This window comes from Gorilla gorilla, chromosome 10 (genome assembly GCF_029281585.2).
Source record: "Gorilla gorilla gorilla isolate KB3781 chromosome 10, NHGRI_mGorGor1-v2.1_pri, whole genome shotgun sequence".
In the NCBI taxonomy this organism is placed as follows: Eukaryota; Metazoa; Chordata; class Mammalia; order Primates; family Hominidae; genus Gorilla; species Gorilla gorilla.
Window position 1 is genome coordinate 38787231 of NC_073234.2, and position 25435 is coordinate 38812665.

Sequence of the window (25435 nt, forward strand, 5' to 3'; positions counted from 1 at the left end):
TTATCTGATATTTGAGCCTACATTATTCTTTTTTATGTTGTAGATGTAAAAATAGTATTAGAACATTTAGGTTTAATATACACTTCTGTATATTAAGTATAATGTACAATTTTGTATATAGGAATATATGGGCATCAGACTGTGGTTTCTTTGATTTGGACATTTTTCATTCAACAAATATCTACTGAGTACCAACTACTTTGCATCAGGTATTATATTCTTGGGTGTTCAAGATCTAGCTGTGAACAAGACAGACTCAGTCCATTTCTCATGGAACTTAGATTCTGGTGTCCAAGTCCTAAGCTAACTATAAATTGGTAGTAGGAAATAGAGGAAAAAAACTGAAAGAAATTTACCCAAACCTGAACCAATCAGAGGAATTTCACAATCACTGCCATCAAAGCAGCTTCACAGACTATATCTGCATCTCTAGAGACAAAAGTTGTGTTTAATTTTAATTTATAACCAAGGAAGGTAAGGGTTTAGTAATATTAAAAGATTTGTGATGATGGTGGAGGTAACTAAGGATGAGTTGATGATCAACAAAAAATGAAGAGGCAAAAATAATAAAATAATATTAATATTATTAGTGTGTATATTTCTATATTATTAGTGTTTATAGAAATATACACACTAACAATATTAATACTTTTAGTGTGTATACTGTGTGCTAAGGTGTATTAGTGTGTTTATTTCAACACATTAATAATATTAATACTATTTGGATCATATATCAGAAACACTGAACTAGATTTTTAAAATATCATATGATGAGGGAAGAGAGTAGCATACAAAACTAAAAACTGGATAACTAATAGTTATTTAATTTATAACTAGCAAACATATCAAAAACATCGATTGAGCTTTTAAAACTGCTGATTAACAGAATTTACCTATAAATTATAAGGGGCAATGGTCAATACTGCAGGTTACAAATAAGCCATGTAAGATCTTAAATTCCTTAAATTTGAAAACTACAGTAATCTTTAAAAATTTATTTTCATGAATCTTTATTTAAAATAAAAAAGAGCCTTCAAACTTATAAAGTGTTATTTGTATTTTGTCAGTTCTCTCTGTATGACATATTAAAATTTTTGTTGCAATATAATCTATATATTATAAAATTCACCCTTTTAAAATATACAATTTAGTGTTCCTTAGTATATTCATAAAGTTGTACAACCATCACCATTTCTAATTCCAGAACATTTTGATCACCCCCCCAAAAAGATCTGTACCCATTAGCAGTCACTCTCCCTCATCTCCCTTCCCCTCAACTCCTGGGAACCATAAATCTACTTTGTCTCTATGGATTTGTTACTCTGGATATATCCCATAAACAAGATCATACAATATATAGCCTTTTGTGTCTAGTTTCTTCCACTTAGCATTATGTTGTAAATGTTCATCCGTGTTTGAGCATGCATTAGCACTTCATTCTTTTTTATGGCTGAATAATGTTCCACTGTATGAATACATTACATTCAATTTGTCTTTTTTGCTACTATATTACATTCAATATATTGAATATTGAATATATTACATTCAATATATTGAATATTGAATATATTACATTCAATATATTGAATATTGAATATATTACATTCAATATATTGAATATTGAATATATTACATTCAATATATTGAATATTGAATATATTACATTCAATATATTGAATATTGAATATATTACATTCAATATATTGAATATTGAATATATTACATTCAATATATTGAATATTGAATATATTACATTCAATATATTGAATATTGAATATATTACATTCAATATATTGAATATTGAATATATTACATTCAATATATTGAATATTGAATATATTACATTCAATATATTGAATATTGAATATATTACATTCAATTTCACTTTTTTGCTACTATGAATAACACTGCTATGAACATTAGTGTACAAGTTTTTGTGTAAACATGTGTTTTCAATTCTTTTGCACAGTACTTTGTGATTTTTAATGTAAGGTCCACAGATTGTATAACTTCCCACTCACCCATTGTGTCTCCTTTATAACTACCATGTTTTGGTACTCAAAGTTGGCTAAATGAATTTCTAATAGACTTCAAGTGTCTACCAAATTGCAGTCCTTGTGTTTTTCAACTTTGTCTTTTTCTTTCTCTTAAACTGTTTACTTATAGCCCTCAACGACATGCAAAGGCTTTCTTTTCTGCTAGTTGATTTTATTTGTATTTTCTGTGTTACTGTATTCCCTTGCCAAAGCATCTTGCAGATCAAAAAGGTTGGGGAATATTACAGACAGAGATATGTTTATTCTTAAAGTCTTAGAGTATGTATTAATTAGGTTAAAGGATTTATAAAGGTACCAATATAAAAAATAATCAAGTATTAGTCTTATTTAAATTCATTAAGTCTTGCTATATTCCAAGCAACTTTCCAAAACAATCTTCCTACTGTTCAAACACTACTGATAAAATTCAGCTATAGAACATAGTACATATGTGGCATTAAGTAAAGTTTAAAATCTAAAAGTTTATGACCTCCAAAGTTATCAATTATTTAGAAAACAAAAACAAAGAGAAAACCTGTTATGAAACTGAAAATGTGCATGGTTTTTAAGTTCTCTTAACACTGCACTTTTAGTATCAACTGACCAATAAAAGCTTTCAATTTGAGCCTTAAAGTATTTTTGAACTATGAAACAAAAACTAAACTGGCTTTATCCAATATAAGCTGTCCATGATTAAACATTCATGGACCTTTACAATTACTCCAACAAATAACTTTTCATCTTTCTTTGTTGAGACAGGGTCTCACTCTGTTGCCCAGGCTGGAGTGCAGTGGCACAGTCACAGCTCACTGCAATCTCAACCTCCTGGGCTCAAGTGATCATCCCACCTCAGCATCCCAAGTAGCTGGGACTACAGGCACATGCCACCATATCTGGCTAATTTTTAAATTTTTTTGTAGAGGCGGAGTCTCACTATGTTGCCCAGGCTGGTCTTGAACTCCTGGGCCCAAGCAATCCACCCAACTTGGCCTCACAAAATGCTGGGATTATGTACTCCGGTTGGCCTTCTTTTTGTCTTTCAAATAAAGAAAATAATGCCTAGCGATGGGAAAGGACCAGCTCACGATCAACAGAAAGTAGACAGCAAGTCAGGACCAGGTCACAGGTCTCCTGACTCTCAATCTAGGGTGTTCATCAACTACTCCATGGAGTAGAAAGCTTAAATCTGTAACTAGAATAACCATAACTTAGAATACTGATACTGTGTTACTTGAGAGCTGAATTTAGAAGCTTTATTATTTTTAGCCATTAAAAATAACTCCAAGCCTGGGCAACATGGCAAAATCCCATCTCTACAAAAAAAATACAAAAATTAGCTGGGTGTGGTGGTGCATGCCTATAGTCCGAGCTACAAGGGAGGCTGAGGTGGGAGAATCACTTGAGGCCAGGAGGTCAAGGCTGCAGTGAGCCATGAACATGCGACTTCACTCCAGCCTGGGTGACAGAGCGAGACACTGTCTCAAGAAAAACAAAAACAAACAAACAAAACCCTCCAAATTTAGAGCTAAATTTCCAAGTCTCAGTCATTTAGAGTTTTGGCCTTTAGAATTTTGGTTTAAAATAATAGTTGTTTCATGGGAATTAATATGGATAATGTCACCTTTTCTAAAAGAAAGAAAAAACATTAATGACAATAATAGTGGAAACAAGCATTTTAAAGTACTTACATGCCAGGTGCTATTCTAAGCATTCATTCATTTTAAGTGATTTAATCCTCACAATAACCCTGTAAGTTAGGGAGCATTATTATTGACATTTAACAGATGAGGAAAAATGAGTCACTGAAAGGTTTAATAACTTGTCTAAAAAGTAGTACGAAGTAGTACTACTGGGATTTGAATCCAGGTAGTCTGGTTGCCAAGCCAATGCTCTTATTCACTATGCTGGCTGCTTCTTAAGTAATGTATTTTCCAACACACCAAACATACTCAAACCTTTAAGGTAAGTAGAGCCATAATCAGGCAAAATATTTTAAATGAAATTATACTACAACTGCATTGATACAAAATTATGTAAAATACTATTATTTGGCCTTTGGTTCCAGTGTCCACTTTTCTATATTAAAAAACTTCAGAAAACGGGATTTAATAAAATAAGAATAAAGTCCAGAAAGTGAAGAATATTTAATAAGAAATTCAAGAATAAGGAAGATGGCAGAAAAACTGTCAAGAAAAACAAAAACAAGCAAACAAAAACCTCCAAATTTAGAGCTAAATTTTTAAATGAAATTATACTACAACTGCATTAATACAAAATTATATAAAATATTATTATTTTACATAGAAAATCATTTTTTTAATATACAGGATCTTGCTATGTTGCTCAAGCTGGATTTGAACTCCTGGGCTTCAGCAATCCTCCCACCTCAGCCTCCCAAAGTAGCTGGGATTACAGGTGTGTCACCACACCTTGCTAGGGAAAGCAATACTTAAAGAAGTTTTACTCATTGCAAAAAAAAAAAAAAAAGCTGATCTGAAAGCTTATTCAATTTGTTAATGGGGCATTAAGCATATATAGACAATTAGAAAATAAAAGGAAAAATGTAAATTTCTCAACCTATGTGCTTGATACAAATTAACAGTGACTCAGGCTCTTATGTCTATGAAGGAACTCAAATTTTCAGAGTTATTTTAAAGATGAAAACATAATTTGTTTGAATATAGTTTATAAGCGCCTATAATTTTTCCTTCAGAAACAGAGTATGCTTACATTGATATCAATAACATTTCTAGAAGTGAAAAATATATAAACTACAAAACAAAGTCTGACCACTTGCAAGACAGAAATTAGGATCACCTGTTATTATTTTAAATTCTGAACTATAAGACAAACTTTTACTGGGGAAATGCAAGTTAATCTGCACCCTAGAAATTTTTTTTACTGAATAACTAAACCATATTAGAATAGTAAAGAAAATTTTTTTCAGTTAATTCATTCTGCTGTGGACTCAATCATTATCCATATGCCAATGTAGTTTTTTTTCTTCAAGTACATCAAATCCATAATTTAAGTGGCTTCAAACTAATAATGTTAAATGGTTATTTAGCAGTACACGGTATCATTCTACAATATCAAAAAATGATTGATGGATACAAACATTTAAAAAATTGGCCAGGCACAGTGGCTCATGCCTGTAATCCCAGCACTTTGTGAAGCCGAAGTGGGAGGATCACTTGAGCCCAGGAGTTAGTTCAAGACACCTAGGCAACACAGTGAGACCCTCCATCTCTACAAAAAATTTTAAAATTAGCCAGGTGTGGTGGCGTGCACTTGTGGTCCCAGCTACTCAGGAGGCTGAGGTGAGAGGATTGCTTGAGCCTGGGAGGTCGAGGCTGCAGTGAGCTGTGATCACACCGCTGCACTTGGATCTGGGCAACAAAGCAAGGCTCTGTCTCAGAAAAGAATTTCACCAATGTAACACAAAGGATAATTACTTGTGCTAGAAGGATTAAACACTGCCTGGCTATTACAGCTATTACAGACAAGTCCACATTTAGTAAAAGTGCACGCTTTAGATCCGTCCTGCCCAACACAACTTTCTGTGATGATGGAAATGTCCAATAATCTGCTCTACCCAGTGTGGCAGCTGCTAGTCACCCGTGGCAATGAGTACTTAAAACATGCCTAGAGAGACTGAAGAAAATTTTAATTTTATTTAAAGTTTGGTTTTAATTAGTCATTTGTAACTAGCAATTGCTACTGTACTGAATAGCACAACTCTAGATGGACCTCAGCAAATTCTTCATTCAAAAAATGTAGTCTGTGTTCCAATCATCCTACAGTAAGTAGTTCAGTGAGGGGTTGAAATAACATCCTAAATACAAGCTTTAAATTAGATACCATACAATGAAAATTGTTAATCTTTGACAAATCTAAACATCTTAAAGAGCTGATCATTATATTGCCACTCATCCTATTTATTCTGGTAATACACTGATTTTCTAACATTGTTTTTCTCTTGCAATGCCCAATGGGCATCAAATTAAAAAATGAATCTTCTTAGTTTTATTAAGTTAAAATTCTTAAATATGATGCATTTGTATTGTTTTATATATAATATTCCTGTCTTATAAGCAAAAATACAAAAAGCAAAAATCTCCATTGTTCATGGATAATGTACCCAATGGATAAATGGCTAATCCAGGTGTGTTTTTAATACAATCTAGCAACCTTTATAATCAATTACTTTGTTAATGAATACAGACAACTGTTTTTAGAGCAACTGAAGATATAATGTGCCACTTCTTGTCTTAATTTTAAAAATGAATGAGCTGACCTTTTAGTAAAGAGAAAATCTTCAAAAGTATTGGCTAGTTCTGGCCACATACTGTCAAATTTTCCAGAAGAAGCATGCTGCCGGGCAACAGGTAGCCCAATAGAAAGAACTCTGAGGAGAGAGGATACTGCTAGTTTCCATGTGCTTTCAGAAGGGCAGGAATACTTCAAACTGAGAGGAACCCTAAGAGTCTGAAAATAAAGACAGTTTAATATAAGCATTAATTAAAACATACACACACAATTTTAATTAAGAAAAACTACAGCAGAGAAAAAAATAGCATAGGTATTTTCATCTTAAAAAGGATGGTATTTTCATTTAAAAAAGGATGTTATTTCGCAGAAAGGCCAATTCTCAGACGTGGTCCTCAAATACTGCCTGGAAAGATATACTTTTAAATCCTATCTCTATCTTATAAACAATGAGCCTAAATAAATAACATTTTTGAACCTCAGTTTTTCATCATCAATAACAGGGATATTATCTGAAAAGTTAAGAGAAGGAAACACAATTCTGTACCTTTTCTTAACCCGATGTTATGGAATTAGAAAATTCTGGCCAAGCGTGGTGGCTCACACCTGTAATCGCAGCACTTTGGGAGGCCAAGGTGGGTGGATCACGAGGTCAAGAGATCAAGACCATCTGGGCCAACATGGCGAAACCTCATCTCTACTAAAAATACAAAAATGAGCTGGGTGTGGTGGCATGTGCCTATAGTCCCAGCTACTCAGGAGGCTGAGGCAGAGAATCGCTTGAACCCGGGAGGCAGAGGTTGCAGTGAGCCGAGATCACACCACTGTACTCCAGCCTAGCGACAGAGTGAGACTCTGTCTCAAAAAAAAAAAAAAAAAAGAAAAAGAAAAAGAAAATTCTGCCATAGTTATTCCAGCAAAAAATAATTTGGCTGATGTGGATATCCCATATGCAAAGGGTCAATATTGCTTATGCAGTCATCTGCCACATATATAGGTTAGACCACATAGCATAGGTGTGAAGTAGGCTATACCATCTAGGTTTGTGTAAGTACACTATGATGTTCAGACAACGATGAAACGGCCTAATGATGCATCTCTCAGAACGTATCTCGGTCCTTAAGCAGTACATGACTGTATTTTCCCACTAATGGTGAGGGAAGAGTAAACACAACATAAAATGTCAATACTTTGAAGTTGTATGTTCTATCTGTAAAATTATTTGAATTTTATATCCTACTCTAATATTTTTGTGTACTTTTTTACTTCTATTTTTGTGTACTTTTTTCCTTCTCCAAATAGTTCAGTAAAACTGATAATTTAAGATTTGACCATTGAGGGGTACAGGAGTAGAGCATTTGAGTTATGTACAGTGACTAGATATATAGTGACTAAGTATAGTGACTTATCTTTTCAACTGATCAACTTTTGAGACAGGTGGCTTTTATTTATTAAAAGAACTAATTTGGTGGTTCAGAATGAATTTCTCTGATCACAGTTCTATCTTGCAATTAGAACACTAGATTAACCAAAACATCATAATGAACTAACACAGAGCACCACTGACAAACAGTTTTGGCATACTGTCAGGCAATTTGCATTAGAGTAAAAATTCTGCTGTTACGTAAAAATTCGGGTCTAAAAGTAGAAAAATTTTCGTATTTCAAGGATATAAAACCAAATATCATCATCTTCCACACAAATTATTACTGAATACTCATACATTATACATATTAACCATTACATATTAGCATGAAATGTGCCTTCATTAACAGATAATTAGCACGCCCAGAATCTATTTATCCCCTTCCCCTCCTTCCACCTCCACATAATCCATGTGCTTTGGGAGGAACTGTCCCTACTTCCAGTTTGGGAATTCAGGCAAAGAGATGATGAGTTGATTAAGCCAATGAATCCAATCAATTTCCCTGGCCATAATCATTGGTTCAAGAGTGGGTATGGGACCAAAGCTGATCCACTAAAAATTAATTTTAGGAACTTAAGAAGAAGAATAGAAGTGTGTGAATGTGTGTATGCAGGAACATACACACTCTCTCTCTTCCTCTCTCTCTTCCTATTGGACATATAATCTTGTTACTGGCCTACAGCTATGAAGAGAAACGATATGGTCAATTCTTAGCAGAACTTTCTGGAGAAAGAAATGCGGTTTTTGATGATACTGCTGAACCACTGGATCAGCCAGTCATAATGCCCTTCCTCTATCTTTGAATTTTCCAATTAAGCATGCCCAAAAGTTCCCTTTATTGTTAAAGCTAGTCAGAGCCTGAGTGTATGTCATTTGCAACCAAAAGAATACTAAGTGATATAGGGCCATTTTGAGTTTACATTTTATAACTCAAGCTAAGATAAAAGAAAAGTATGGTTTGCTACTGCAATTGATATTTTATTAAAATCAAGAAAAACATTAAGCATAGCAGATCCATTCAATTTATATATTTTATTTTTAAAAATGTTTACACATCTAAACAGGAAGTGGTATACAGTATGTGCTCAGTAATTGCCTGTCACCACAAGGTTCACAATTTTGGAGAAAGAGCTTTGTCCAATTAACCACAAAACAATGTGGTAAGTGGCATCAATGAAATGGGATTATAGAAAAGAGATCATTTAACTCCTTTAAAAATACAAACTGAGTGGCTCGGCATGGTGTTTCATGCCTTTAATCCCAGCACTTTGGGAGGCTGAGGTGAGCGGATCACTCGAGGGCAAGAGTTCAAAACCTGCCTAGCCAACAAGGTGAAACCCTGTCTCTACTAAAAATACAAAAACTAGCCATGCGTGGTGGTATGTGCCTATATTCCCAGCTACTCAGGGGGCTGAGGCAGGAGAACTGCTTGAACCCGGGAGGTGGAGACTGCAGTGACTGAGCCACTGCACTCCAGCTCAGGCAATAGAGCAAGAGTCTGTCTCAAAAAAAAGAAAAAAAATGTATACATATATATAAACTGAGGCCAGGCACAGTGGCTCACACCTACAATCCTAGTGCTTTGGGAGAAGGAGGTTAGAGGACTGCCTGAGGCCAGGAGTTTGAGACCAGCCTGGGCAACAAAGCAAGATCCAGTCTCTATAAAAAATTTAAAAATCAGTTGCGGGTGGTGGTGCCCACCTGTAGTCCCAGCGACTTGGGAGGCTGAGGCAGGAAGATCACATGAGATCAGGAGCTTGAGGCCGCAGTAAGCTATAATTATGCCACTCCACTCCTGCCTGGGTGACAGAATAAAACTCTGTCTCTAAAAAAAATAAAAATACACAAACTGATTCATATTACTTTGTAGTGTTTAATCCTTCAATGGTTAAAGAATAAAGTCTGATCTTATGATGGCTTAGAAGACCAACAGTTATGTTTTCAGACATATCCCAGGTTCTGAACTAAATTTCTCAACATTTCTTAAAAATATACCATGATCTTTTACACGGCTTAATTTACCTATAATACCTGCCTCCCCCTTTTTAACCTAACTCTTAACTTTTTCAAGTGTCATCTCTATTAATTCTTGCCCAAATCCCCTCAGCAGTTGACTTAGTTTTTTGTCTTTCAGAGGAACTCAATTTTTATTCAGCACTGACTACTTGGCAAGCATCATTAAATGCTGTATCTCAATGGATTCTCTCATTATAGGTAAGACATGTAAGTAGTATTGGTATTATCCTTCTTTTAAAGACGAGAAACATGCTCAGATAGGTCAATTTGCCAAAAGTCATAAAGCAGTAAGCCAGTAACAGTGGACTATTCGAAGTCAGGCTATCTGAATGCAAAGCCTCCACTATGGTCTTTACCTAGCACTTAACATACTGTAGTATTACTTGTTTGCCTTTCTTTATTCTCCATATTGAATTATTAAATCTAAGAATCATTTTATTCATTTTAAAATTGCTAGCACCTTGTAGAAAGATGCTTCAAAAATATGCTCAATAAATAAAGAGAGAGGATAGTTTTGGTGAGGTAAGCAGTGAGGAGAGAAAAGTATCGTGAAAGTCAAGGGAAGAAAGAGCTTTCAGAAGGCTCAGGTTTCAGAAGGCCAGTACCATGCTATATGGAAGATAAATCATTAGAGAAGGACTGAGGATGTGAAGATTTGGTCTTTTGTAACTTTAAGAAAGCAGTTTCTGTGGAGCAATATGGACGTAAGCCAACACACAACAGGCAAAGAGTGAGTGGTGACTAGGTGAAGGCCACAAACTGTTTAAGGGATATGGAAATAAAGGAAAGCTGAAAGAGGATGACAATTTGAGTAGTAAGTACAGTTGAGAGAAAATTCTTGTAGTATCCAAGGCTTAATAATCCTTGTATGAGATGGCTGAAAGAAAAATGAAAATAATCACCAATGAAGAAAGGTGGGGATAGATGAGTCTTGAGAGAAGACAGCTCAAGTTGGTCTGGCATTTATACAATCAATATAAGGTACATCCACACGCTAGAGGAAGAACAAGGTTTAGGGCTAGTCCTTCAAAACAGAGGGAAAAACAAGAAATAAGCCTTAGAGGAATGGAACACAATCAACAAGAATCTTTTAAATGGCTGTCCATATACTAAAAAAGTGGCTTTAAAAAAGTCAGCATGCATGTTCAGTTAAGTGTATGGGCTGCATTGTGAATTTCTCTCTGAATGCTCATCAATCTTGAACCTTGAGGAATATTATCCTAAGAAACCCCCTCACTGGGTTATGTGGGAAAATGCAAGAATTGTAACAAATTTTTTTTATTATACTTTAAGTTTTAGGGTACATGTGCACAACGTGCAGGTTTGTTACATATGTATACATGTGCCATGTTGGTGTGCTGCACCCATTAACTCGTCATTTACATTAGGTATATCTCCTAATGCTATCCCTCCCCCCTCCCCCCACCCCACAACAGGCCCCGGTGTGTGATGCTCCCCTTCCTGTGTCCATGTGTTCTCATTAAGAACTGTAACAAATTTAATGCATATTTATGTTAAAATATTTTTCACTAAAAAGAACTTTTAGAAAAATGGCTTGCTAAATACAATTCATGAATATTGGAGAAAAGTCATTACAAATAATAATACAAATTGTATTTTCTATTTATCCCAATATAATGATAATGTATTACCTAAGGAATAATTTCAATAATGTTCTCACCATCTAATGAAAGTGTAGAAATGAAAAAAAGATACCTTAATAATATTCTGGAGCACTTTCTCATTCACCACTGCTTTGTGACACGCTGTTTTTTGGTATAAATCCACAACTACTTCTAAAGACCTTTCAGCAAACGGCACATAATTCAAGGCTACCCATTCCGCCTAGAAAGTAATATTTTCACATGCAGTTAAAAATAAACCGAGATTAAATTAATCATATTGTTTTCAAAGAGAAAGCATCTTTGTCTTAAAGTTCAGGCCTTGGTTTTAGGTCAGATTATATTACATGCAAAGTTTTCAAAGAGATATGTACTTCATGAAAAAAATAATTTTCAGCCAGGCAAAAATTAAAACTATTGGAAAAAGCACATACAGAATTCTACCAAGAACCGGGAAAGATGTACTTTATTTGTTGCCAATAGGTTAGGACAATTTTAGGAAATTTAACTCACCGGTGCAAATAGTTGGATCTATTGTGATTCCATTGTGTTGCAAGACAAATAGAATGAGAAAAGTTAATACATATTTAAACTACTTTTGGACAATATAAAATTATAATTTTTATGTTGAGTGAACAAAATCAGCATGTGCATGCATTCAGAAATTTACTTAAACAAAGTTAAAATTTGCCAACTATGGCTATAAAAATATTTTATATAAAATCCAACTAAATTTCACACCAGTAGTATACAACTTCTTATTTAGTACAAACAGTTTCTTCATCTTGCATGGCAGGTATCTGTTTTAAGTAAGATTAGACTTAGGGATTTAGAAGCTGTTTTGTATTGGGATGGGGCAACCAAGAAAGAGGTACAAAGGAACTTATATTTTTCAAGAAAGATGTACTGGAGAGTAATATGAAAAGCCAAACTCTCTGAAGAATCAGTTGGAAGAGGAAAGTCATAAATGAGGAGAAAAAGAACACAGAACTAGTTTCCCAAACAATATTTCTGTTCAGCTTAAACTGCTAACAGACATGTATATATATATATTTGTGAGTGAAAAGTATCCTTTTCTGAGATAATCAAAGTCCATCTTAAGTGGAACTATCTGTATTTATAAGCCATGAAATCTTAAAAAGTAAATAAAATTTACAGTAAATTACCTGATTATATTTTGCATTTGCAATGTGCTTTGTTTCCAGCTGTCCATACTGTGGAGGTTTACAGGAAAATTCTACAAATGCCAACAACTGGTCAAATATAGCTGGATACATTATCTGCATGTTTTCTGGTCCTACACAAATGGCCTATAAAAGCAAAATAAGAACATTAGAATGCATAATCTGAACTCCATTAAGTTCTTTACTGTGTATATATTTGTTTAACCACAGAATCTTAAAAACTGTCTTATTTTATGTATTATACCATCTTTTCTGAGCCCTAAAGGACACAAACTATTTTAAACTGTTATAGAATAAAGTATAGGCTGAAACTGTTAATCAGCTAAAAAATGTTCTTTTTTACAGTGTGATTTATTTCTTAATAGAATAGAAAAAGGGTCAACAAAGTGAAGTCCCAGGCAGTCCTCAGGTTCTACAATCTGATCATTTGTTCAGTAATACAGCCATTAGGCCATTAAGAATGTGTGAATGACCACGATGACACTGACTTCAAATTCTGTGATATCAGTTCATTGAAATGACATCTGATTTCTGCACCATGCCTGGTCCACCAACTTTAACAAATAATCATGTGTGTTACAGTTGGGAAAATAAGTCATCTATGAAAATTTGTTTCTAAAAGAAATGTATGGATTAATTTTTGACAGGGCTGTGTATATTTAATGTGAAATGTATCTAAATATATTGATTTGATTTAAAACAAATTAAAATATTTTAATATAAGAAAACATTTTAATAAATAGTAACTAGTTTCTCTAGGTTTCTTACTTCAAATAATTTGATAGGAAGAAAGAATAAAATGCATATCATGATACTGCAGATTTTAATTATTTCAAATGTGTTGAAAATACTTAAATCGGGTTTTTCTTTCTAGCCACAAATTTATTTTTTCTTTTCGTATTTTCTTGTTTAAGTCTTCATTTTTCTCCATGAGAAAAACATTTAATGATATTATTTATGAAGTGTCTAAAATATACTTGTGCTTTATAAGACAAAAAGGATGATCACTTTATGCCTGAGAGGGTAGGTACTCTTAAAATCTTAAACCAAAATTCAAACCATTTAACTTTTTTAAAAAGTTTCTTTAAAAACAGTATGTACAAAATTTATTTTATGCACTCCATGGCTTTTAGCTTATCAGATAACACATTAGTTTTATTTTCCCTCAGAGGAGATGTAGCCATTTAGCTATAACGGAACTTTTAGATAAAACTGCACTGAGATATAAAGTAGATATACAAGTGCTGCCCATACCCAAGTGTGATTGTCCTATAATTATAATGTAAGAAAGTAGTAAAAAGACATCTAATACCATGTCTCAATATTTTTTTCTCAGAAATAATGAAGAATTTGAATAGTAAAATTTATACACTCTAAAAATTCTCTTTACTGACTGCTCGTAATAGTTCTACTTTCTTCCTCATTAACCTCTTGCTGGATCTTAACTCTTAGAAGTAAACAAGTAGTAATTACTGTGGAAAAAGAGACTGAATTACTCTAAGTGAATTGTTTTATTTTCAATGTCTAACAACAACAAAAAACCATATGTGGGTACCTGAGAAAACTAAGTATTATAATTTCTTTGTAAGAATCTTAACACAAATTAATGACTTAACTATGCATTTTGATTTTCAATGGTCCTTTATATAAGAAAACATACTAATAGTGTTACAGTTGATGTATAGAGCAATTTGGGGACTTTAAAATGCATAATTTGGAACCCACAATTTTTTAACAACAAACTCCATCTAAGAAAAAGTTTTTATGGGCTTTTCTTCAGTATTCTGAAGTCTGAATATCAGAAAAATCTATAGAATAAACCTGATAACAAATTTTAGTCCAAAAGCTAAGAACTGATAAGCAATCTAGATAATATTTCCTATTAGTCCTTGAAAGCTGTCTATTTGAAGACAATAAAAAATATTGAACACCTGATTTCTAATATTGTTTAAGGTTTCACTTACTAACTCATTTAATAATAATCTTTTCAGTGCCTGGCACGTACTAAGGCCTTTGCTAGAGAACTTGATGATGAAAATAACAACAGCTAACATTTACTGGATGTTTAACTCATGCCAGGCACTAAGTGCCTTACAAATATCCCACATAACAAGCAAAAAGTTGTAGATTTATTATTTTTACTTTATAGATGAGGAAGCTGAAGTATAGAAAGATTAAGAAACTTGCCCATGTTATTTAGAAGACAGGGCTTTGTTACACAACTCCAAGGGCATCATTCACATACAATGTGATGCTGTCTCCTGGAGTGCAACTCCGGCAGCCCCGGTGATGAATGCAGATATGGTATCCAGCCATCTGACTAAGAACTTTAGCAAAAAATAAGACAGATGCAGTTTCCTGACTTCAGGACTTACAGTAAAGCACATACAGAAAGCAGATAATTAAATTCCCAGTTCCTCTACGTATGCTAAAATAACTTGGCAATACATAAATAAATAAATTAGCACATATAACTAAGTCAACTTGGCTGGGAACTGGTGGTTTGAGAACAAAGAGAAGACTGAGAACTTGAAGTCCTAAACAATATAAAAGCACTGAGGAAGAACAACATAAATGCTCCCCTTTAGAAAGAAAACATGATATCAGAAATCAGTTTCTCTCTTAGGAAAGAAAATAGCTTTCTATCAATAAAGTGTTTTGCTCGATAACTATTAGTTTAAGGATAAAGTCCAAAAGCAAGTAAATTTGGCTTGTGCAAAAATTTTCTTACATCTGTGGAAGAAAATATAAAAACACTCTGATAACAAAATATACATTTTTCTGTTAGGAAATACTAGAAACCCATTAAAAATCTCACATTCAAGGTCTATGAAACATCATTTAGGTAATCATACAACACAACAATGGCTAGTGTGAACATTAGTAATAATTTTAAAATAATATAAATGAACAACAATAACCCTTCCAAAGTTTCAGACTGTTTTCAAAGCTATTAAAAGCTCAGAACAAATTACTAGTAGTTGGGATAAATGATTCCACTTTTCCTCTCACTGCTAAAGCAGAGTTTTTTAAAAATAAAACTTACATTTTTTTTTCTGAAAAAAAAAATTTCTTGTTTATCCTGTACACATATATAAAAACCTGAATCAAAGATCTGAATCAGAGTACCAGATTACGGGCATCTCAAAGGGCTTATGTCTTATTTTCTTTTCTGATAGGATAACTCTTCCATCCCCTGAAGTCTATAAGCAACTTATTTGCATGTCCAATGGACAGGGTGGGTAAATACTTTTCTTCCCCATTGAAAATAAAGATGGGTATTTTGAGTTCAATTGTAGAAAACTAATACCCCTACACTGAACTTTTTTAAATGCCAGATTCTTTTTTCCTGCACAACGCAACTAGGATTCAACAGTTCAAGAACAGTACTGCTCAGCTAAACTTCTTCCAGAGGTAATTAAGAGGTATCATCATACAGTAGAAATTCTTACTGTGAAAATTTTTATCATTCCAGTTGGGTAAGATGCAGTTAATCAGAAATCTAATTTACACTACACAAATGGTTACTGATAACATGTGTGATCAGAATCTAGATCTACTCCAATCTTATTAGAATGTTTTTACTTTGTTGGAATGGCTGGCTACTCAGTTGGCATTTTTTTGCTTAGCATTTTGATGACTGTGAATTGCGCTATCAATTTTTCTTGCTAGTCTAAAAAACACTTTGAATTTGATCTAGCCTTGCTTGCTAATCTGAATTTGCTCCATAATTTTAGATCTGTTTATCTGAATAGTATTTTTTTTGCAATAACAAAATACACACAGTAAAAATCAATCTCTTTAAAAACCATGAGGAAAAATACTTTTTATAAATTTCTTTTTTTAATATAGGCTTTCAATAATTTCAGAACTAAATTTAAGCACAGATTAAAAAAATATAATCCCACTGCTTATTAATTTTCTAATTATAAAAGTACTTTACTACAACTTTTATTCCAAATATGATATCCTCTTGTGAAGACTTGCGTGGACAAACCAAAAATCCTGGTGAAGTGAAACATTAAGATGCAGGCAGCTTCTTTAAGATTCAAAACATACATGAATTACCTTTCAAAATGCAACAGAAATCCACAAGTTTTCAAAATACCTAGATCTTGACAATCCTCAATTTATCCCAAAGTATACATATAAAACAATCTTGATGATCTAAAATTTATCCCCGCAAATATATAGCAAAATAAACAAAATTTCAGAGAACTATATGCATTATTACTTAGCCACTAAAATTATATTACCTTTTGGAGAACATCTAAAGCTGTAAGTACAGCTTCCTGTAAACTTGTCAAAACTGCTTCGGTATAAGATGGAAGAATAAAAGGGGATGCATCTGAACTTATTGGGACTGAAATAGCACTGTGCAATATGACTCCCAACTTTTGCAAGTCATCCATATTGAAACCAGTTTTTATGTGTTGGTAGAGAGCTGGAAATATCTGAATTAAAGCTGTAAGAAAAGGCTGGCTAGGAATAAAAGTTAGTTTATCAAAAGTAACAGGAGGTTTAGTACTTTCAGATCCAATTCTATACCAGGTATTCCACGCAGCCCACCATAGATTCAAATCTTCAAGCTCATCAGTAACAATGGGTGGCTCAGAGCTACTATATCTTCCAAGTTTTTCTCCAATGGAATCTGTTCTTACAAATGGCCTGCTCATGCCTGATATGGGCCCTATAAGAACAGGCACAGGTACATTAACTACAGGTGGTGTCTCAGGCTTATCTGAGTCTCTGACAGGGGACACAATCTGTAAAATTTCCTGGAAGCTTTTCAGAGCAGCCAGAGATACTTCATTGTTTTTGCTGAGTGCTGCTGACTGTATATGGTCAAGAAGAACATCCCAAGCTCTTGAAAAATCTCCTATATTAGGAAGAGAAAAAAAAACTATTATCATAAAAGCGATCAAATTTTCTCTTCATATTAGACACTTGAAAGCATATTTGCTTAATTTTTCTGCTTAAAATCCTACAGAACTGGAAAATATATGACTAGGTACTAAGGTACTAACAATGGGAATTAAAATTATCACAACCTAGAAATTCAGTAAAAAAAATTTTCAGATATAGGAACAAAGGGCACCAAGAGGAGGATGATGGATATATCAAATAATGTTTCCATCTTAAAAACAAAACTCAGGTAGGTGACGGGTGCACTAAAATCTCAGACTTCACCACTATACAATTCATCCATGTAACCAAAAACCACTTGTACCCCAAAAGCTACTGAAATAAAAAAAAATTTAAAAACCCCAAAATATGTATGTACTTATACATATTTATACCATTTCCCAGAACTTCTGCCAAAGGATAACAGAAAATTAAATCAATGAGGTTGAAACAAAAGCATTTCGGTAACATCTTCAGTCTATCCATCTACCTTTATTAATGATTAAGTAAGAAGTTCTCGTTCTTAACCAGAGAATCATTGGAAAAGTCGTAACTTAGGACAGTATAATACATGCTTTTTTATTGGCCTAAATATTTAAGATAAACTATGTCACATTCATAAATCTTAACTTTATACTTTAGTTTTCATATTTAAATTATTTTAGAGCTGCAGAATTTTTTTCTTTTTTTTTTTTAAGAGATGGTATTGTGATACCCAGGCTAGAGTGTCATGTGGTATGATCATGGCTCACTGAGCTCAGTGATTCTCCCACCTCAGCCTCCCAGGTGTGGCTGGGATCACAGGCACATGCCACCATGCCTGGCTAATTTATTTTTAAATTATTTTTTGTAGTGATGGGATCTTGCTATGTTGTCCAGTCTGGTCTTGAACTCCTGGGCTCAAGCGATCCTCCTACCTCAGCTTCCTGAGTAGCTGGGACTACAGATGCACACCACCACACTTGGCTAATTTTTGTATTTTTTGTAGAGATAGGGTTTCACCATGTTGCCCATGCTGGGCTCAAGCAATCCTCCTGCCTCAGTCTTCCAAAGGGCTGGGATTACAGCCATGAGCCACCATGTCCAGCCAGATCTTTTCCCTACAGCAAACAAGCCTACTGGCTTTGTTAATAACATGGATTATTATCCACATACCTACATTAAAATGATGTAAAAAATTAGGAAAGTTGATATTTTCCAAAGCAGTACAACGTAAGTAGGCTATGAAACATGTAAAATAAATAATCAAGGTTTAAGGACTTTCATTTTGGAAAGCCGATAAATGACCAGATTTTTTTAAAAAAGGGATAAACCCCAAATTCCTGGGAAAGCAGTAGGTTAATAGAAAAGCTTGAAGTAGGTCTGGTATAAAACAATAGGTACTATCTGCCTACTCTGGACAAACTGTAACACCTGCCTAGTTATATGCATCTTTCCCCTCCATATTCTTTTTATTAAAAATTGAGGGCTGGGCCCAGTGCCTCACATCTGTAATCCCTGCACTTTGGAAGGCCAAGGCGGGTGGATCACCAGAGGTCAGGAGTTCGAGACCAGCCTGGCCAACATGATGAAACCCTGTCTCTACTAAAAATACAAAAAATTAGCTGGGCATGGTGGTGGGCACCTGTAATCCCAGCTACTCAGAGGCCGAGGCAGGAGAATCGCTTGAACCTAGGAGGCAGAGGTTGCAGTGAGCCAAGATCACACCACTGCACTCCAGCCTGGGCAACAAGAGTGAAACTCCAAAACTCCATCTCAAAAAAAAAAAATTGAGGTATAATTTACATACAATAAAAACACAGAATTTTAAGTAAACTGTTTAAAAGAGTTTTGACAAATTACATTTTAAAATGTCAAACAATTAAAACACTTCTACCTGTTGCCATCGAAGTTTAAAAGTCTCATGAATCACTATATTTGCCAATCAGAATGGTGACCTAATATCAGATTTAGAATATCCCGTGCCATTTAGGGAGAAAAACTCCTGCAATTTCTCTATTAACATATTTTATGTCAGAGAAGGGGTCCCTTTAAAAGAGTAGATATAATTATATATTGCACATGGTTATGTTAAAAATATAAAACTTATTCTAAAATAACAAATATCATTTCTTAAAGTTATAAAAATTATCAAAGACATTAACGGTCTTATGTCTTCATTTAAAAAAAATCTAAATCTAGGCTGGGCGTGATGGCTCACGCCTGTAATCCCAGCACTTTGGGAGGCTGAGGCAGGCAGATCACCTGAAGTCAGGAGTTTGAGACTAGCCTGACCGACATGAAGAAATCCCGTTTCTACTAAAAATACAAAATTAGCCGGGCATGGTGGCGCATGCTTCTCTGTAATCCCTGCTACTCAGGAGGCTGAGGCAGGAGAATCGCTTGAACCTCGGAGGCGGAGGTTGGGGTGAGCCAAGATCGTGCCATTGCACTCCAGCCTGGGCAACAAGAACGAGACTCCATCTCAAAAAAAAAAAAAAAAAAAAAAATATATATATATATCTATTCGTTCTCAGCTTTTAAGAGAAATATCATGAAGGTACTAAAAATGATGCTCATTTTGTCAAAACTTAGCTATGTACAGTGAAAATTTGTGCATTTCACTGTACGTAAATTTTATATGAAAAAAATCCCAATATTTAAAAATACATATACCAAGCCCTAACATGCAAAATGGATCAGACACCATAAATAGTTTTTGGAAAAAAGGAGAAAAAAGTGCACATAAAGAACAATATACAAAAATGCTTATGGAATGAGTAAATATGCTTGTGCTTTAACACAAATTAGTTTAAAAAATGCCAAACACGAAATAATAAAATAGATAATATGTACAACATGCTCATAACTATGTACAAAAGTATCTCTGTTCACCTTTTTCTACCACCACCAGCATTACCACCAGAATTGAAAGTAGTATAATCGGCAACCGGGTTTCTCAGTCTTAGTACCATTGACATTTCTGGTTGTATAATTCTTTGTTATAGGAGGCTGCATTGTAAGATGTGTAGCATCAACCCTTGCCTCTACCCTCCCCAGATAGCAGTAATGCTCAACCTTCCCCAGTTATGACAACTAAAAATGTCTCCAAAATTGCCAAATGTCTTATGGGAGTATAATAGGCCCTGTTTGAGAACCACTGATATACACAACCAACAGCTTCCTAACCAGTCCAACAACATCCTGTCATCCTTCCTTGTTGCCATTCCATTCTACATACACACTAAGATATGCAGTTTGTGATCTTTTTGAAGTGCATATTTGATCATGTCAAATCATGAATTAAAATCTATCAGTAGTTTTTTTCATTGCTCTTAGGATGAAATCCTTTTTTTTTTTTTTCAAGACAGGGTCTCACTCTGTCACGCAGGCTTGAGTGCAGTGGCACGATCTTGGCTAACTGCAGCAACCTCCACATCCCAGGCTCAAGCAAGCCTTGCACCTCAGCCTCCCAAGTAGCTGGGATTGCAGGTGTGCACCACCACATTTGGATGATTTTTTATTTTAAAAAAATTTTTGTAGAGATGAGATCTCATTATATTTCTCAGGCTGGTTTCAAACTCCTGGGCTCAAGCTATCCTGTTGCCTCAGCCTTCCAAAGTGTTGAGATTATAGGCATGAGCCACCATGCCCAGCCTCCTAACTTTCTCCTAACACATTCTACATGATCTGGATGATCTGGCCTTTCACTACCTCTCAATCTCTTTGATAATCAAACTCTTTCTTATTCTCCTCATTCTAGACCTTTAAACATGCTAGGGTCCACCATCTTTTTTCCTCAATCTTCTCCTGTCTCTTTTACATTCTCTCATTGACTATAAGGCTCTCCACACTTCGTCTTACTCTTGCCTGATGAACTCCTACTTACCCTACAGATCTCAGGAAAACTATTGCTTTCTCAGTGAATTCCATCTGGAATTCACTGGCCAGGTCAAATACCTACTGAAGCTCACAATGTACCACTCCTTGTAACACGTCATTGTAGAAATTTCGCCTTTATTTATGTAATTATGGGTACTTCCTCATGTCCATGATAGCAAGAATGACATGTATTTTGCCTTTCATTGTATCCTCTAGAGGTAAGCCCATAGTAGGTACAAACGAATGAAAACACACATGCTTACACACACACCACACATAAAGACTAAGATAGACTCTAAAAGAATAGTCTGTATTTTCCAAATTTCTTTTAACATTAATTACTTGTATAATCAGAAAAAAATGTACGTATACCTAAAGGCTGCAGCAAATATCTTCTAGTGTTGAAGATCCTTGCTACTCCAGCCAATGTTAATACCCACGTCTCAGCCCATTGCTTCTCGGCTGTGTCCCTTGAATGATGAATGAGAATATTGCCACCTCCAGACTCAATCTTTTCTTTGTCTGCAGTGGTAGAGGACTCTCGAACTCTGTCCAGTAGATGAAAGAGTACCTAAATATTTATTAAAATGTCATTTAAAATGCATTTATAGCTTAAGTAATAGCATAGGAGCAACAGCATAAGAATCTACAAATTGTTACAAAAAATATACTTGACAGTCTTATCAATCCCTATATATTGGAGGAAACTGACCAATAGAGTAATTATACTTTCCTTTTCTTTTTTTTAGATGGAGTCTCACTCTATCATCCAGGCTGGAGTGCAATGGCACAATCTCGCCTCACTGCAACCTCTGCCTCCCAGGTTCAAGTGATTCTCCTGCCTCAGACTCCTGAGTAGCTGGGATTACAGGTGTCCGCCACCACACCAGCTAATTTTTGTATTTTTAGTAGAGATGGGGTTTCATCATGTTGGCCAGGCTGGTCTCGAACTTCTGACCTGAGGTGAACTGCCCGCCTCGACCTCCCAAAGTGTTGGGATTACAGGCGTGGGCCACTGTGCCTGGCCATAATTATACATTCTTAAGTTTATCATGGAATATAAAAAAATAAGGTTGGGCACAATGGCTCACATCTGTAATCCTGGCACTTTGGGAAGCCAAGGTGGGCAGATTGCTTGAGCCCAGGAGTTCAAGACCAGCCTGGGCAACATGGCAAAACCCAGTCCCTACAAAAAAAAACCCCCAAAATTAGCTAAATGTGGTGGTATACATCTGTAGTCCCAGCTACTTGGGAGGCTGAGGTGGGAGGATCACCTGAGCCCCCAGGAGAGGTTGAGGCTGCAGTGAGCTGTGATCATGCCACTGCATGCCATCCTGGGCAACAGAGTGAGATCCTGTCTCAAAAAAAAAAATTAAATTAACTGGATAAAATATAAGACTTGTTGAGGCATCAATGGAGAATTTATGGGTTAATGTATAAGAAAAGAACAAAGCTGGCCAGGTGTGGTGGCTCACGCCTGTAATCCCAGCACTTTGGGAGGCCGAGGCGGGCGGATCACGAGGTCAGGAGATTGAGACCATCCTGGCTAACACAGTGAAACTCCGTCTCTACTAAAAATACAAAAAAAATTAGCCGGGCGTGGTGGCGGGCACGTGTAGTCCCACCTACTCGGGAGGCTGAGGCAGGAGAATGGTGTGAATCTGGAAGGCGGAGCTTGCAGTGAGCAGAGATCACGACAAAACAAAAACACACACACACAAAGGTAAGGAGAGGGGTCCAGGACAAAAGTAGAATTACTGGAGATGGCTCACACCTGTAATCCCAGTGCTTTGGAAGGCCATAAAGTGGGGAGGATTGCTTGAAGCCTAGAGTTTGAGAACAGCCGGGGCAATATGGTGAGACTATCTCTACAAAAAAAATTTTAAAAATTAGCTGGGCTTGGTAGTGTGAGCCTACAGTCCTAGCTACTCAAGAGGCTGAGGTGGGAGGATCGCTTGAGCCTGGCAGGTCAAGGCTGTAGTGTGCTACGATCAGGCCGCTGCACTCAAGCCTGGGTGACAGAGCAAGACCCTATCTTTCACTCACAAAAAAAGACCAACTGTAGCCTATGAATAATTTCTGTGTTTCTCAAAGTGTGGTCTCTGAACTAACCAGCAGCATCAAGCTTCACCCAGGAACTTGATAGAAATTCAAATTCTCAGGACTCACTCCAGGCCAAAATAATCAGAAACTCAAGTTCAGGGAGGGCTGACAATAGTGGCTCAAAAATCTGTGCTTTAACAAGTCTTTAAGGTGATTCTGTTATACTCTAATGTTTAAGAGACTGAAGTAGAATAGTCTGGAAATCAATCACAGAAAATAAGACAATGCAAGGTGTGTGAGAAAAAAATCATTAAGAATTAGGCAGCAAGAAGATAAAAAATGAAGTTGCTTGAAAGGAAAATTAGAATCAGAAAAGTATTAGATTAAAAACAAACTGTATGGGAGAATTAAGCATGTTTGTGATCTGAGGAGGAACTATGGGATGGAATTGAAATAGAAGACAGAAAGAAAGAGGGCTTTTACTATAATAGATATGGGGTTTCACCATATTGGCCAGGTTGGTCTTGAACCCCTGACCTCAGGTGATCCTGCCGCCTCAGCCTCCTAAAGTACTGGGATTACAGGTGTCAGTCACCATGCCCAGCCCATTAATTTTTTAAGAAGACATTTTGGGGTCTATTAATTTGAAAAACTCACAAAAGCAAGTGAAAGGATTATAAACAGAATTTTATTATAATGGAACAGATGGAACAAAAAAGATGAGACTTTTAGCAAAGAGGGAATGATCACTAATAAACTGCTGATTTTATTAGAAAGTTTCAAAAGAAGAAAAAAATGAAATTGTAATTTAATGAATAAACATTACATGTACAATATACCACTTGGAGGTTACTTTTGTTTGGTGAGTCTACAAATAAACTTCATTGCTATTAATATTCATCTGTTAATAAAATTCTCTTTTGATTATATTTAAATTACATATCTATAAGTAGACCTCAAAAGTAAAACAAACAAAAACCCCAAAAGCTTTCTACTCTATGGTAAGGGATTGATTACCCTTTGTTGTTTAGTAACTCCTGGTTTTTACTATTTGGGAAAACTGGGGGAAAAAAAGGAGACAGAAAGGCAAAGGCAGAAATCACGACAGATATAATAATAAGAGATGAAGACAGAAACAGAGATAAGGCTGTTAATATTTAATTTGCTCTTTATGAGGTACAATTTACAATATGACACAGTTATTTCCTGTTTTGTCAAATACACAAATGCATGGAAATTCTTTAAAAATTAAAAGAAATAAGTTTAACTGAAAAAGTATTAATATATAAGCATGACTCATTAAAAGCTGATAGTCCAATCTATTTTACAATACCTTCCAGATAACAGTGTGCCAGGTTGAATGCTGTAATAAAGTTCCATGCGCACCAATTGTAGAAAACAGAGTTTGCCCTGCACTCTTCCTGACAGCAGGACGGGGATCCACACATAGTTCACCCAATTTTGCATAAAGACATAACCACAAGCAATCAAATGGCGGTGCAGGGTGGAATGGCCGATTTAAAACAACTCCTTTCTCTTCTGCCTGCTTTTGCTGTGCTGCCTCTTCCTTATTTAGTTCTTTTTCAATAGTTTCCCCTCTTTGGAAAAAATAATCTGAAATATTCCACTAAAAAGCAAAGTAGAAAAATATTAGTTCATTCAAGGTTTTGTTTTAAACACATAAATATGCAACATGTGGCTGTTTTACCTTTCAGAGTAAAACTTTAAAAACATTACTTCAAAAATCTCTTTCCTAGTAGAGTAGATTCAATGAAAACATCTCTTCCTCTGTCAGTGTCTCTACATTATTTCAGGAGAAAGTGGGGAAACAATCTTGAGCTAACTTTTTTTTTTTTTTACTTTTTTATTATAAAAAATGTCAAGAACATACAAAAAACCAAGAATAGTATAAGGAACTTGAACATATTGATATATCTACCACCTAAATATAACAACTGTTAACTATAAAAAAAAAAAACTATAATATCATTACCACCCTAACAATGTTAACAATTCCTTAATATTGTTTAATAAGTTTGTAATTTCATACAAGAGCAATTACTGTTTCCAAAC

General features: G+C 35.0%; 1 protein-coding gene across 5 annotated transcripts in view; it reads right to left on the reverse strand.

Annotated features, from left to right (window-relative positions):
• The window catches only part of MON2 (MON2 homolog, regulator of endosome-to-Golgi trafficking), a 130272-nt gene that overhangs the window by 19165 nt on the left and 85672 nt on the right, over positions 1-25435 (reverse strand). For 4 of the 5 annotated variants that reach the window (XM_004053489.5, XM_031000799.3, XM_055358090.2 and 1 more), the window contains 7 exons: positions 24696-24989; positions 21692-21890; positions 16810-17432; positions 12536-12679; positions 11883-11900; positions 11464-11592; positions 6334-6524 (listed from right to left, as the gene is read on the reverse strand). In XM_004053489.5, the coding sequence (XP_004053537.1) occupies positions 6334-6524; positions 11464-11592; positions 11883-11900; positions 12536-12679; positions 16810-17432; positions 21692-21890; positions 24696-24989 (1598 nt within the window). The remainder of the gene's footprint in view (positions 1-6333; positions 6525-11463; positions 11593-11882; positions 11901-12535; positions 12680-16809; positions 17433-21691; positions 21891-24695; positions 24990-25435) is intronic. The other variant, XM_004053488.5, reaches the window with a different exon arrangement.